This window comes from Ziziphus jujuba, chromosome 7, assembly GCF_031755915.1.
Source record: "Ziziphus jujuba cultivar Dongzao chromosome 7, ASM3175591v1".
In the NCBI taxonomy this organism is placed as follows: Eukaryota; Viridiplantae; Streptophyta; class Magnoliopsida; order Rosales; family Rhamnaceae; genus Ziziphus; species Ziziphus jujuba.
Window position 1 is genome coordinate 10,390,928 of NC_083385.1, and position 16,150 is coordinate 10,407,077.

General features: G+C 32.0%; 1 protein-coding gene across 1 annotated transcript; it reads right to left on the reverse strand.

The window, feature by feature from the left end:
* Positions 1–7,491: 7,491 nt before the first annotated feature.
* Positions 7,492–12,048, reverse strand: LOC107408382 (cholesterol 22-monohydroxylase CYP90B51). The gene is made up of 8 exons (XM_016015766.4): positions 11,547–12,048; positions 11,104–11,428; positions 10,858–11,010; positions 10,458–10,709; positions 10,259–10,351; positions 10,051–10,129; positions 9,820–9,926; positions 7,492–8,296 (listed from the first exon to the last, which is right to left on the reverse strand). Exons 1-8 carry the CDS (start codon positions 11,747–11,749, stop codon positions 8,039–8,041), a joined length of 1,470 nt encoding a protein of 489 aa, XP_015871252.3. The 5' UTR covers positions 11,750–12,048; the 3' UTR covers positions 7,492–8,038.
* Positions 12,049–16,150: the final 4,102 nt, after the last annotated feature.

The following is a 16,150-nucleotide window of genomic DNA, read 5'->3' on the forward strand; positions in this document are numbered from 1 at the left end:
GGGTGTCTAGCTAAAGTAGTGGTACCTACACCTAAGAATGTGAAGATAGGTCCCAAAACTGTTGATTGCATCTTCATAGGATATGCACAGAATAGTAGTGCATATCGGTTTCTTGTGTATAGATAAGAAATTTTTGATATTCACAAGAACACAATAATGGAATCGAGAAATGTATCATTTTTCGAATATATTTTTCCATATAAAGTGGAAGAATGACCGAGTTCGTCTAAACGAGCTTATGATGCTATCAGTGATGATGATAACGATAGTGATCGAGAGCAAGAGGATGAAAATGAGACTGAGGATGAGATTAGACATAGCAAAAGAGTAAGAATCGAAAAATCCTATAGTCCAAATTTTCTTACTTATATGCTAGAAAGTGAACCTCAAAATTTTCAAGAAGCTGTAAATCCTCCTGAAGGGAATTTATGGAAAGAAGCTATAAAAAGTGAGATTGATTCCATCTTGTAGAATCACACTTGAGAATTAGTAGATCTTCCTCCAAGTTGTGAACCTTTCGGTTACAAATGGATATTTAAAAGGAAGATGAAAGCAGATGGAACAATAGATAAATACAAAGCAAGGCTTATAATTAAGGGATACAAGCAAAACGAAGGTCTTGATTATTTTGACACTTATTCTCCAGTAACGAGAATAAATTTCATAAGGATGGTACTGACGATCACTGCTTTGCGGGATCTTGAAATGCATCAAATGGATGTGAAAATAGTCTTTCTAAATGGAAATCTAGATGAAGAGATCTACGTGGAACAATATGAGGGTTTCACGGCTCCAGGACAAGAAAGGAAAGTCTGTAGATTGGTAAAGTCCTTATATGAACTTAAACAGGCTCCAAAGTAATGGCATAAAAAATTTGATAATGCTATACTAAAAGATGGATTTAAAATAAATGAATGTGACAAATGTATCTATCTAAAAGATATAGAGAATGGATATGTTATTATATGTTTGTATGTAGATGACATACTCATAGTAGGTAGTGATGACAATATGGTCCGAACTACAAAAGCCATGTTAAATTTCAAAATTGACATGAAAGATGCTGATGTGATTTTTGGTATGAAAATCACAAGGACTTCGAATGAAATCATTCTTAGTCAAATTCATTATGTAGATAAAATACTGGCTAAATTTAGTAATAATGATACTAGTATAGCCAGAACATCCATAGATTTGAGTTTACACTTATCCAAAAATAAAAGGGAAAGTGTATCTCAAGTGGAATACGCTAGGGTGATTGGAAATCTGATGTACTTGATGAGTTGCACCAGACTAGACTTAGTCTACACTATAAGTAGATTGAATAGATACACGAGTAATCCAAATGATGATCATTGGAAAGGAATCGTTAGAATACTAAGGTACTTACGATATACTTGTGAATACGGACTGCATTATACAAGATATCCTATTGTATTAGAAGGTTACATGATGCAAATTGGATATCAGATACGGGTGCAGCCGTAACGTGAAAATCCTCAAAACAAACTGTGATAACTTGATCCACGATGGAATCTGAGTTTATCGCATTAGATAAATGTGGTGAAGAGGCAGAATGGCTACGCCAATTTTTAGAGGACATTCCTAGGTGGCCTAAACCTGTGCCAATAATAAGTTTATATTGTGATAGTCAATCTACGATTGGCAGGGCACAAAATATTATGTATAATGGAAAGTCTAGACACATTCGTCGTAGACACAATTCCATCAGACAGTTAATCTCAACTGGAGTTATCTCAATAGACTATGTAAAGTCAAAAGATAACATTACGGATCCGCTAACCAAAGGTTTAAATAGAGAATTAGTTGAGAAGTCATCGAGGGGAATGGGATTGAAGTCCGTAAGTAAAGTCAATACAATGGAAACCCAACCTAGTTGACTGGATATCCCAAGATCTAGGTTTAATGGGACAACGCAATTGTAAAGACTTGTATGGATCACTGTGGGAGTTAGTCCTCTACCCATTCCTATGATTAAATAGTGATAGAAATGAAGGTTAAGCATAGAGTGTGCTTTTAATGGTTCCTATAAGGGAGTGTTTGATAATCTATGCATAGTCATGCTGATTACAATGGTAATAAGAATCACCTATGCGAGAGAGAAGAGTAGTCACTTTAAAGGAGAATTGTTAATGACGCAATTTTTTAGAAACTCTCGCAGAACCAGGGAGGTGTTCAGGGCCAAAATGAACACAATGGTGAGAACTGAAGTGTACCAGGAAAGAATCATGTGTGGGCTATGTTGTCATTTACACAAACGACGAAATGGTTCAAAGATGTCGCATCTATCATTAGTCAGTAAAGTAGATGTAATCTTACAAGGGAAGATTCAAAGAGTAACATCTACCTATTCTATGCAGGTTTCAACTGCAGAGTTTTACCACTAAAGTCGTACTTTATTTTAAAAATCAAATCATTCATGTGGGAGATTGTTGAATTTTGGACCTAATAATGTGAATGATTTGGGCCTTAAATCCCTTACGGTTGGTGATTGAGAAATTTAATGGGTTTTGATTATTTTTAAAAATAAATAATAATATTTTGAATTAGATGGGTTGAGAGTTTCAAGGGAACAAAAGCTCTTTGTTTTGAGAGGTTTAAGCACACATGTTCTTTGAACGTTCTTTCAACATATTTTTCAGTTTTAGAAAACACAGAGAAAATAAGGTTTTTCAAAAAAAAAAAAAAACAGGAACAATGGTAAAGTGAAGATACGCAAAAATTCGAAGGAAAGGTTTTGGAGGTTCCGTGTCCAAGATCTTGCAGCCGTTGTATTCTGGGAGACGTTCGTCACAAAACTCCTGCACTGGTGGGTGTAAAATGTCTTAAGGACACTGTGGTATCACACAGGCCTCGGTTAGACTTCCAGAAAGCAAATCAATTCAAGAAAATACAAGTTCTAAATTATCTGAATATTTATGTAATTTTATTTTACATTATTTTGTTTTATCCACATGTATTTACATATATATTCAATTATTTTTCCCAACAGGTTTTACAAACAAGGATGCTATTTAAGTTTAAAAAATAGCTTTTAGTAGCATATACAAAACTAGTACATGCTATTAGGGAAACGAATTTTAATTTCATCCTTGCTATCAAGTTTACAATAACTGTATCACAAATTACACACGTATTATAAAATAATAGAACAGAGCTTACAGCAAGCCAGAGGCATTAGCCTGCTTTATTCATCAGTATTGTTCTTTATTTATTTTCATATGGCAGTGACAGAATTCTAACTTCTGGCCAGGGAAGAGTATTGTTTGCAACTAACATTTATGAAAGTAAAACTTTTGCTTATTAAGCTTTTCATAATAGATTTTTTTTAAAAAAAAAAATTACTAAAATGTTAATGTATGTAAAAAAAAGTTATATTAAATGATTATTGAATTTCTTATATAAGCTAAAAAACCATTTTTAAAAAATTTCAAAATTTTGATTTTTTTTAAAAATAAACTTCAAAAAGTCTTTATCAAATTAACAAATATTTATTATTTGTGACCGAACATCTATTTTTAAAGCTAAAGAGCTTACCATAATAAAGTAGAGTTTTTTGCTAAAAAAATAAAAGTCATACCAAATGAAGTTAAGACTAGAATGTCCCAAGGGAACTATTTTTATTTTATTTTTTTTAATGTATTTTTTGCTACAACCAGAGGGGAGTAATGTTTATCAGCGGTGTTTGGTGCAATTCGGTTGCATCGAGGGCCACATACCGTAGAACTTGTACATTCATTTGAGCAAAAATTTAAAGTGGCAGCTAAGCGAGTCTAAAAATCACTTAACATGTGGATGGATTAACATAAGACAACCAAAAGGAAATTAACACGCAATCATTTTGGTGAATCAACCAAAAGGAAATTAACACGCAATCTTTAATTCTTTGGGCCATCAAGTCCTACCAGCTAACGAAATGCATGCATGGTGATAAATCAATAATCTATATTATCTTATTATATTTGGGAATGGGTTTCAATCATTGGTCATGTCATGTATCGAAGGGAAACATTAAACATCAACACATGTTCCTAGCTAATTGGTAGAGAGCTAGACCACCTCCTTATATTTTTCCCACTCGTAGCAAGAAATTAAGGAAAATTATAGGTCGCCGACTAGATCGCTTGCACAGCTAGGTAAGAGATACATTATGAAGCTGATGAAAAAGCGGTCATTACAAAATGCCAAACCGTACCCTACATTGGCAGGTAAATTACTCCAAGTGCCAAGGATGTTGTCTGGTCCTCAAAAATTTGTCACCCCCGTCCCGTTAGAAAACAAAAAAAAAAAAAAGAAGAAGAAAATGAAAACAAAACGACTTTTAGTACTAGTAGACAAAAATCGGGAATAGGAAAACGATGGTGAAGTGTCAATGATTTTTGTTTTTCATCGGTTTTTTCTACACCGGCTCATATTTCATTTTCAAATTTCTTAGAAACCCCACATCAAAATCCACGAACGTACGTGCAGCCTCCTAGACCGCAGAGAGTTCATCAAAGTTCGGACAGAAAACATTTACGGAAATAGATCTCTGTGGACTATGTGGATCATCCACAAGGAAAATAACACAAAATTAACACCTTGGAAAATGAAAGGAAACCTAACAAGGAAAGAGAAGTGATGCAAAACGTATATGTCTTTCATTACTTTTCTTTATACGAGCTTTCTTGAAAATATATATATTTTTTGGTTTAATTGATTAAAACCAACGACTCAGCCCACCCAACAAGATTTCTTTGCTTAACTAGGTATATATGCATGTGATTTATTATTAATAAACAATTAATGAAAAAATACGCTTCATGATCAGCATTTTTGTAACCAAATGTATACTTATCATTCAAAAAAAAAAAAAAAGCTTTTTTGGACTTCCAAGAAAGAAAATTAACACTGACTCTAAAACGCCGTTGATAAAAAGGCAAGAGATCTGTATGTATATATATATATATATATATATATACATACTCATAAAGCATTTGTGATCACTTATGAAAAGGCAGAAGATCTTGCTGGTAAGGTACATGGGATCTCATCATTTATGGGAATACATGCGGAAGAAAATGATAGTCAACCAAACATATAAAATAAATATAGAGACCGATCGAGGAGCGATTGAAAATTTGACCGACATTCCAATTGCTAATAAGCCTAAATGCTAATAAAGAAATTAAGTTGAGAGCCTTTTTTTCCGTGGGGACTAATTTTCATTAATTCTTATTGCCTGCCCTGCTCACCAATTACCATAACAAAGATGGAACTTCCGCATTAATTAGGTTGTCTTGTTGAAGCAGTATATCTATTATCTACAAATGCATGTCTCCGCCCAAGACATATATTGCTTGTTGATTAATCATTACAAGCTAGTATTTTGATAAAGTCAATTAATTATTCAAATAATATTATACATTCATAATTGTGTGGTCATCCACCTGCAGTAGTAGATAGAACGAAATGATGAGTAAAGGCTTTATTACCTAATTTATGGCATGGACAATAGTTTGTGCAAATAGAATGTTTCGAGGCTTATTTGACTTTAGTTAATAAATATTCTATGCAATAATAATAATAATAAAAAGTAGGTTCCTGCATCCAGAAATCATAGTGAAGGACTCCAATAAGAAAAGGTATTAAACAAATTCCACCGCTAAAAAAGGTCTTTTACATTAAGGTACTGTATAAACCAATACTTAAAAACATTAAGAAAAGTAATGTTTCAATATATATAATAGCAAAGCAATACATATTCTAAATTCACAAAAAAAGAAAAGAAAAAAAAGCAGAGCAAAATCTATATCAAATAACAGACGTGTAAAGAGTTAAAAAAAAAAAAAAAAAGTTTCGTTTACCTATCAACAAAAGCTCAAAATAACCGTTGATTTCCTCTTGGTTTCATGTTACATAATGCAGGGGTGAGAATGAGAAAATTTGTAAATAAATAAATGCAGTCCATCATGGTGAAGGACTCCAATAAGAAAAGGTATTAAACAAATTCCGACCGCTAAAAAAGACCTTTTACATTAAGGTACTGTATAATCAATCTTTAAGTACATTAAGAAAAGTAATGCTTTAATATATATACTAGCAAAGTAATATATATTCTAAATTCACAAAAAAAAAGAAGAAAAAGATAAAAAAAAAAAAGCAGAGCAAAATCTATATCAGATGATAGACGTGTAAAGAGTTAACCAAAAAAAAAAAAAAAAAAAAAGAAAAGGGTTTCGTTTACCTATCAACAAAAGCTCAAAATAACTGTTGATTTCCTCTTGGTCTCACGGTCCATAATGAGGGGGTGAGAATGAGAAAATTTGTAAATAAATAAATAAACAAATGCAGTCAATCATAGTGAAGGACTCCAATAAGAAAAGGTATTAAACAAATTCCAACCGCTAAAAAAAAACATTTTACATTAAGGTACTGTATAAACCAATTTTTAAGTACATTAAGAAAAGTAATGCTTCAATATATATACTAGCAAAGTAATATATATATTCTAAATTCACCCAAAAAAAAAAAAAAAGGCAAAATCTATATCAGATGACATACGTATAAAGAGTTAAAAAAAAAAAAAAATGTTTCATTTACCTATCCACAAAAGCTCAAAATAATCGTTGATTTCCTCTTGGTCTCACGGTCCATAATGCAGGGGGTGAGAATGAGAAAATTTGTAAATAAATAAATGAATAAATGCAGTCAATTATTAATATTTACTGAATCAAACATGGTTTAATTGGTGTAAGGACTAAGTTTTGAAGTTTGTATTTGGCGTCAATAATCAAGACCCTGTTTGGCTAGATAATATCCATGCAAATTTGTAATTTAATTCTTGTAAATATGAGTCAGGGAGCAGCACAACCACACCTATGATCCTCAGGAAACTTAGCTGCATGAATCCATCAGTTTTCTCACCTTTTATTAAGGAGATAACAATAGCTCGATCTCATAATCTGTGCTTGATTTTAATTTTAGAAGAAAGGAAATGAGCGCATTAACGAGTGCTCATTCGGTAAAATGAATTAGCCAATTCATAGTACAAGTAAAATAGTCGTTGCCGACAACGTCATATAGTAGCGTGAAGAAAAGTTAGTTCAACGATCCTAAAAACTTCAAACTGTGAATTGTAAATGTCTGTCAAGATTATAGTAATGGTACAGCCTACAGTGTTAACTCATGTACTTGTACGCTCTACATATGTGTGCATGTGTATATATGTTGCATTTAAATTCTGTTGTAAGTCATTTTTCTATATATCAAGTAATACAATTTAATGTGATGTTATCATACGTTTATGCTCCAGAGTGAGTGACATTGCAAAGACAACATTTTATCTTGTTTTTTTTTTTGTAGTACTTGCCAGTTACTTGCATGTTTGAAGTGATTAATTAATAAATCAGCTACTTTTCCAGTGAAATTATAAGTACTCCGCTGAAAGTACAAATTCCATATGGTTAAATATAAAGATGAAGTCATTGATGGGTAAAAATAAAAAGAAATGAATTAAGATTTATATAAATACATAACGAGAAGGCAGTGAAAGTTTACAGTAAATAAAAAAAAAAAAAAAAGGAAAAAGAGACATCACAAATAAATAATTATTCCCAAGTCCCAACATGCAGGGACTGGCAAATGAAATTTACAAAGGATGAGAGATATTTTTTATTTATTTAATTTTTTTTTTTAGCTTTTAATTTTTTGGGAGAGAAAAAGGAGTTTTGGGCTTTCGGGGGGGTGGGGGAGGGGGGGGGCTAGGGATGGATAATAGGGATAAGTGGTCCTAGTATCTATGTACTTCGTGTCTGTCTTTGTTTTTGTTCATGTGAGCTACATAATGAAGTCAAAAGAAAGTTTTTGCGGTAAAGCAGTTGAAAAAATCCAAGAACTCAATCTTTCACATACAAATGAGCTTTTTTGTTCCCTTTTGGGGCATGTGGCCTTAAGTGAAAGCTGAGGCTATAAATTTCACGTCCTGAGAGAGAGATATAGATAGATATAGATATATGTGTCTTATACCGACTGATTTTTATATGCAAGCTGTGTGGTGGTGTTGGACTCTGATTGGTAAGCCTTTTGGAAAATCAACAAAAGGGAATGCATAAGCTTGATCCACATCCGCCAATTCCCAATGGAAGTTGAGGACCAGATGGTGGATGAAAACCGCCATTTCAAGCTTGGCCAATTCTGATCCGGCGCATAGTCGTGGTCCTCCACCGAATGGCATGAAGTTTTTATCTGTCATGCTCGTGTAACTCGATGATGATGTTCCGCGGTTGTTGTCGTTCTGCTCCATTTTCATGTAAATAAATACATCAGATTATATTATAAGATTATAATCTTTTAATCGATAATAAAATTTAATTAAAGTACTATACATGCTATGCTACCATATAAAGCCCACAGAAAAACGAACCTTGAGCATACGAAGCCACACACCCACATATACACCTGGATAGCAACTGATCTAAAAGAGTGATTGATTTTATGGTCACCAAGTAGGCCAAATTGACAACGCAGGGCCAACTTTGGAGTTTTGTTTCGTTTTCCTACTACTTTTTCAGATATTGAAAAAAAAAAATGTGTTTTTTTCTTTTCTTTCAAGTGGAGGTCATTTTCCCACCTATTGATTAAGGTCGTCCCAAAACTATATATCCAAACACAGCAGCTTTTTCTTTAATGGGACAATCTAATAAATGGATGGAATTATCACAGACGAGTAATATATCATATTACTATTAAGTATATTGTTTATTTCATTTCACAAGCAAATGGGATAAGAGTCGGATAGGATTCACCAACATGAGAAACTATGAACCTTGTAGCTTCCAAATGTATTAATTCAACCTTTTAGGCATTTGTCATGTTTGCAAAATACTACAAAATTTATTATTAAAAAAAAAAAATACTTCCGTCTTATCACGGAAATTTTTTCTCGTTTCTGTTTGAAATTTTCATTTCCATTTTTTTTTCAAAAAAAAAAAAAGTTAGAAAAAGAAAGAGAAGAACCGGTGTGGAGTCTGGACCAGTTTGCTATTTGACCCACTATAGAAAGAAAATAAAAAGGCAGTAATGCACGTGCAAGTGAGAACCCCACAGGCACATGGGCTTTAATCATCTCAAAACCCCAGGGTTTCCCCACACCCCCACGAGACACAGTTGATGACATCTAGTGGGACCCCTTTTGGGGTCCGTACAGTAGGCAACTATCCGTTCAGTGACGATGACACTTTTCATCTGGATGGCAAGTCTGTGAGATCGTTGCATCTTATTTCCTCTCTCTCTCTCTCTCTCTCTCACCCTTATCCTACACACCCTTCGACGCCTTCAGTCAGAATGTTTCTAACACACTCTGATTTGTGCCATTTCTATAATTTTATTTGGGTATTGCCCACTTCTATTATAGTATTAATTATGATAAACATATTTATTATAATTCATTCATAAAAAAATTAGTAATAATTTATCAAAAATGCCAAAGTTATTACTTTCAAATTTAAAGTCTTTTTCTTTAATTTTTTTTTCCAAAAGGAAAAAAAAAGAAAGAAAAAAAGGCTGAATTCATCTATCATGAAACAACCACATCAACTGGGTCCACAGTCAAGCAAACCAACGGCTGCCAGTGGGAACCACAACAAGAACCAATGGCAGTGCTTGGGGACCCCAAACTTTTTACTCTTTTCTTTTTCGCAATTATTTTAACCTTCCCTTAGAAAATTTTAATTTTATTTTTAATTTAATTTAAATTTTTGTTTTTTTAAATATGAGAATAATAATGGAAAGCATGCTGTACAAAGAGCTCTAACTGACCTGCCATCTCCATGGATTGAAGTGTTCAGGATGGTCAAAAAGCGAAGGATCCAAATGCACGGCTGCAATGACCGGGAGCACTTTCCATCCACATGGAATGTCATACCCTTTCAAAATAAAAAACAAATTCAAAAATCCAAACACACCCTTACATTTCCGGTGACTTTCCGGTTAAAAATCACTCACATCCAATATAAAAATAAAAAATCGACCTTTTTACTCCCTTATTACCTTTGTACCGAACATTTTTTATTGCTTTCCTGTGCAGAAACCTCACTACGTTACCCAGCCGAAGTGTCTCACTGATAACCTTCACAAAAGTAACAAAAAAATTTATCAAACTTCTAAAACCATGAAATAATACTTTCTTTTTTTTTTTAATTAAAAGCCTCATTAAGTAACATATTGAATTTTTTTGGAAGTAGATTGGAGTTCTTACACATTGTGTGAATTCCATTTTCTTGTAGTCGTCCCAATTCAACTCTGTCTCTCCTGCTTGTTTCTTGGCTCTAGCTATTTCAATGTGTTCCTCCTGAACTCAGAACCCCAATAGAACAAAAAAACGATGAAGATCGGTAAAAAGATATTTGTTTTAAGTGTATATAAAGGAAAATACTGCTTTTTACTGAATTGCTTACCCTTAACTGTTCAATAGCACTTGGACAACCCGGCAAGAAATAAATGGCTAAAGATATAGCTACAGAGGAGGTTTCATGGCCAGCAAACAGCAAGCTCAAAATCAAGTCGAGGATTTGCTCTCTTGAAAGATTTGAATGCTTCAAAACCCATCCGAGAAGATCATCATCATTTAAATTTTCATTTCCCTCTTTCCTTCTCTGGCGTCTATCTTCCATTTTTTGCTCGATGAACTTCAAGATGGTTGATCGAGACTGTTTAATGAAGCAGAGCATTATTAATGAATAATAAGTAAAACTTCGAGAATTAATGAAATTCAAACTTTCATGGAAAAAAGAAAGAAAAAAAAGGAGGGGTGGTGGTGGTGGGGAGATTAATTCCAAGGAAAATAAATGAAATTACCCGTAAAGCTTTTCTGTAAGGTGTTCCTGGCAAATTCAGAGGTGCAGATACTACTCCTTTCATGAAAGTGACATACTCTTTCTTTAGCTGTTCGGTTTCGGGTTTTCCAGGATCCATGCTCATGATATGCTTTGCCATCAAATTGAACGTGAACTGCAGCATATATAAATATATATATAATAATCATAGGCTTAACATTCTAATACAAATTTTCTTGTTGAAATTGCTAGGGAAAATATTAATAACCTTTTTTGCTTCATCTTGAGCAGAAAATATAGAATTCTCTTTCCAAGTGCTTAAAACAAGCAAAGTCTGCTTCTCGACCTCTCTGAGTAAATGGGTTCTAAGTCTGGCATGGCTCAAGAAATTGAGAGAAATAATCCTCATATCTCTATGCATGTCACCGACTAAAACCAACATGGACCATTTACCAAGAATCCCTCCTATGCTTCTTGGATAGCTGCATTCGAACAATCTTCCTTCGTTTTGCAGAATGAATCTGTTCAGCCCTGCATCCGCTGAGACTATTGTCGGCTCGCCAAACAAATTGGACTTGTAAATTTTTCCATACCTGCAAAAAAGATTTAACTGAGAATTTTTTCAAGTCCTTTTTGACAAAATGAAAATCTGGGTTTTTTGAATTATTATAAGGCTTTTTATTTTTGGGTTTAAGTGTTTGTGATTTTTACCTTGATATATGTTGCTCCATGAATTCTCCAATGGAGGTGGCTGAGTAAGGTTTCAAATAGCCGATGGTTTCACCGAGAAAAGGCAATCCCATTTTTCCTGGTGGAAGATTAAATCGGTTTTGCTTCCTTTTCATCAGAATAAGTAACAAGAATAGCGTTAAGATTGATGGCGAAAGACAGAACAAAAGCTCTGAGTCAGACATGGAAGCTGACTCTTCTCTCTCTCTCTCTCTCTCTCTCTAACACTCACTCTGTAATCTCTGTTTCAATTCCTCTTTACTCTGCGGATTTGCTTCGCTTTGCTTGTTTTAATGCAAATATAAGCTCTTTTTTTTTTCTTTTTTTTTTTTTTAAGGAAGTTCTTTCTTCTACACCTATTGGAAAGGAACTTCCATTTTTCCGAATTTTAAAGCAATTTAAACAGGTGGGTTTCCAATGAAACAATTACACTACATGGAACAAACCAAGTGCTTGCTTTTATAGGCTTTCTTTATGGCCCCAAAACAGCCAGTTACTGAGTTTGGATTTATCGGTTGGTTATATATCTCAAAGAGCCATGCTGTCCTTATGCATATTACATAATTAATATAAATAAAGTAGGTTCATTTAAAAAGTGAACAAATTTTTATAAATTTAAAATCATATTCAGGGAATCCAGTTCTATCATACGTTCCCCCAGTGCCATAATATAATCTTCGAATTAATAATAATATTCAGTGACCCCAACATTTTTTAAACAAAATAATCATTATGGGCTACAATTAAAACCTGGTCGTGACGTCTAACAAGCGTGGAATCGTGGGACTTAGAAGAACATAAAGGCGTCCTTAGTAATCACGATTCACGTATATAATGAATCCGCCCCGATCATAATTTAATTGCAAGACTTTTTTATTATTATTATTATTATTTTATCAGGGACCATTCGGCGCTGGTCTCTGTTTGCTGACCTCTCGGAAGCCTCTTGCTTTTGACTCCCATTTTGCCTACAAATAAGCTTAACTACAATGTTTCTCCTTAAATTTTTTTTTTTGGGTCAAAGACATTCAATTATTTTTTACAATATTTATATACAGTTAGATATTATTAATTAAGTATTTCAATGCACAACATTGTTTATATAAAATTTAAGCAAATTTTGTTTAATTTGTATAAGGAATTAAAAAAAATTGAACTTTAAATTAATGCATGACTTAAAAATATAATTAAAATACATGAAAGGTTTCGATAGTTGGTAGTTGGTACTGCGTAATGCAAGTAACATACAAATATCCTCATGGATGTCATGTGGAATAAGTTAAGGTTTAGAGATGTGGTAGGTGTGTGCATTAATTATTTCGAATATTTATCTGTAAACCAATCAATTTTAAAACTTTAAGTACGCAATGCGTTACGCAAGTACACAACGCAATTAAGAGAAACACCGTACAAATCCAAAACCCCAAACTAAAGATGAATGAAACCACAAAAAAATAAAAAAATAAAAATCCGAGCAGCTAAATCCAACATGAATGATCTATATTCGATTAAATATTCGATGAGATAATTGATATGGATTGGTTAAAACAGATTGAAAGCGATTTAGATAAGATTTGGTTGGTTAAAAAGCTCCAAGAGAAAGGAAAAATAAAATAAATAGAACCTAACTGTTATAATTAAATGGGTTAATATAATTTAGTACCTCATAATTTTGAGATTTTGAATTTTATATTATCACTTTAAAAGCAACCACATTGAAGCCTAACGAAAAAAAAAAAAAAAAAAAAACAAACAAACAAACAAACAAACAAACCAACATAAGGTCTTCTGTTTTATAGTTTGTACCATCCAATTGGATCTAATGTTTTATTTTTATCATCAATTGGATCTAGTGCTGATCATTAACTTTAATTATCTCTTCAATTTTTTTTTAATATTAATAACAAATGAACATAATTTATAGGTTCTAAAATCCATAATATAGTAAAGATAATTTAATCTCATATTAAACCATTGATATTATGTCAATCTCATTTTTGGCATCCTGGTCAATTGGATCAATGTCACAATGTCCCCAAAAAAAAAAAAAAAAGCTCAATATGGTGGGTTTTAAAACCTAAGGAGTTATATAGATACCAAAATATAATTAACCTTAATTAATAATATATATATATATATATATATATATATATATATAGATATAGATATTTATTATTCCATATTTTTTGATATTTTTGTTTGTATTGTTTTGAAATAGTTTTTAAACCACAACTTCATTTGAACATATTTTATTTCATAGTAAAAAATATTAATACATCGCTAAATTATTATATTATCAAAATAATCGGGCTTGAAAATCGGAAAGTTTTGAAAATTATATATAATATATAATATATATTAATTCCTACAAATAAATTATATTGATTTACTTAGATTTATATTGGTTTTATTTATTTTTTCCCCCCTCAAAGAAGGACCAAATTCTTACACCTAAAGAAAGTGTTCAATTCAAGGTATAATATGCGTTGCAATTGCAGAGATGAACAATGTGATGGTAGATTAGGAAGAAGCAAAGTGCCGGAAGAGGAGCCAGATCTGATCCCCACTCTCTGGACAGGACTTGACTATTTTTTCCCCACATTATCCGTTTTAGATTATGTATTTTGTCTATACCCACCCCTTAAACCTTAGCTTTGACTTTATTTTTGGGTCAGCAAAAGCTAGTATCCCTAGAAAATGCATGTGTCACGTTTCATTTTAGATGTTTGGATATAAACACAACGTACCCATTAAGTACACATATATACATGCATCCACACAGTTTTTTATTTAAAACTAAATATTATTTTCAAGTTATATATATATATATATATAATTATAAATGGTAAAATGCTATTATATTATAAAATGATAATTCAAGATTCAAAAAGTCGTTTTCTTAATTTCTCTAAGAATCACAAATTCACAATGCATTAGATAAAAACTGCATTTTGATTGAGTCGCTCTAAAATATTATCCATGAGATTAGGTGCTCTAAAATATTATTCATGTGGTTAGGTTCTTCACATATATATAAGAATGATAATTAGATAGTTAATCGAGTTCAGATCGGTAATCAGTTGAAATTTTATTTTTGTGGAAGCCTGGCAAGTTGATTGATAAAGATTGTTTTTCGCACCAAAAAAAAAAAAAGAAAAAAAAAAAGAGAGTTTATACTTGATAACATGTTGTACATGCATATATAATATATGTGCTTATTTATGTAAGTCAACGATGCCTATTTGTTGTGATATACCAAACGTACCGTGATGCTATATATATAAACTAGCTTTTCGATATTTCCGAATTAACATTATTAACTTGTACAAATTAATATATATCTGCTTTCATGTAATCAATTAAATGATGATTACGACTATTAGCTACTAATCAGTATCATGATTGATAAGCATGCCTTCTCATTTGAGCTGTTCTAATCATGAACAAATCTAGGACATGCCCGTTTGCAAATGGCCCCACTAATTGAGGAATATGTGTGAAAAAAAGATTACAGATATCCTGATTGGCCACTTAAGTTCATTGATTTTAAAAAACATAAATTAATGTTTTAATTTGTTGTTTCTTGCCCCATTCTCAATTTGAACTGCGAGGTTTCAAAAATGCTTTTTGAGAACATAATTGTAATATTGTTTGTGTAGACTATTATACTCGGGAATTTCCTAAGAAATAAATATAATGTTAAAAATAAAAAATAGAAAGTAAAAGAAAAAATTAAATTTGCTAGAGGCAGATTCAAAACATCCCACCAATCTCAAGTTGGTTTGCTTCTAAAATGTGTATATATATATATATATATATATATTGTAGGTCTGAACTCTGAAGGGCCAAATAATTAAGGTATATTTGACTGATAATTTGTGGTCATATGAGGACCATTCCCAAGATTATAAGCCGGAGAAGATCAATTAATCATAGATAGTTAGGCGTGGTAGTTTTATGGGAGTACTCGGTCCAAGAAGGTCAATACATCTTATATTGATTACCCAATTTTGTCTTAAATGTATGTAATTAAAAAGATTGGGATATTTAATTGCCAATGATACTTTCTTATTTTTTATAAATTGATTGGAAAATTTTAACACCAAATCTGATTGAACATAAAAATTTAAAAGTTATAATCTATAGTAATTGTTGTATGAATATTTTTAAAGAAATATCGATGATGATTTTTTTCTAAGATAACCAATTAATAAATTCTTTATACAATAATACAATGATTCTAAATTTAAACTATACAACTCTAATGGCATAAGTTTTTTCATAATAAAAAAAACTATCAATATTGGTAAACATATCTATATTTTTGTTTCTTTAAAAATACTTTACAATGGTGATGACTACTTAGTGTTAACCTCCAAATTTTGAAACAGTATTTGTAATGACTAGTGGCGTTAACAATTTATTACATCATTATTTAATGGAAAAGTTGTGCCGAAAAAGATGAAGCATCATGTGATTATGACGAACAGCAGTTTTACTTAATGTGTTGTGGGGTAAATATATATGACATGGTGGTAATGAGTTCACTGTCAAGTGATTTTAGTGGAGAGAGATTATACATCATT

What these genes read in the sequence shown, in the direction of transcription:
- LOC107408382 (XM_016015766.4), bottom strand. Translation starts at nt 11,749, where the DNA reads ATGTCTGACTCAGAGCTTTTGTTCTGTCTTTCGCCATCAATCTTAACG. An exon ending in CTCAAGATGAAGCAAAAAAG is followed by an intron (nt 11,011 to 11,103) that starts GTTATTAATATT and finishes TATATGCTGCAG; the next exon opens with TTCACGTTCAATTTGATGGC. An exon ending in GTGCTATTGAACAGTTAAGG is followed by an intron (nt 10,352 to 10,457) that starts GTAAGCAATTCA and finishes TTCTGAGTTCAG; the next exon opens with GAGGAACACATTGAAATAGC.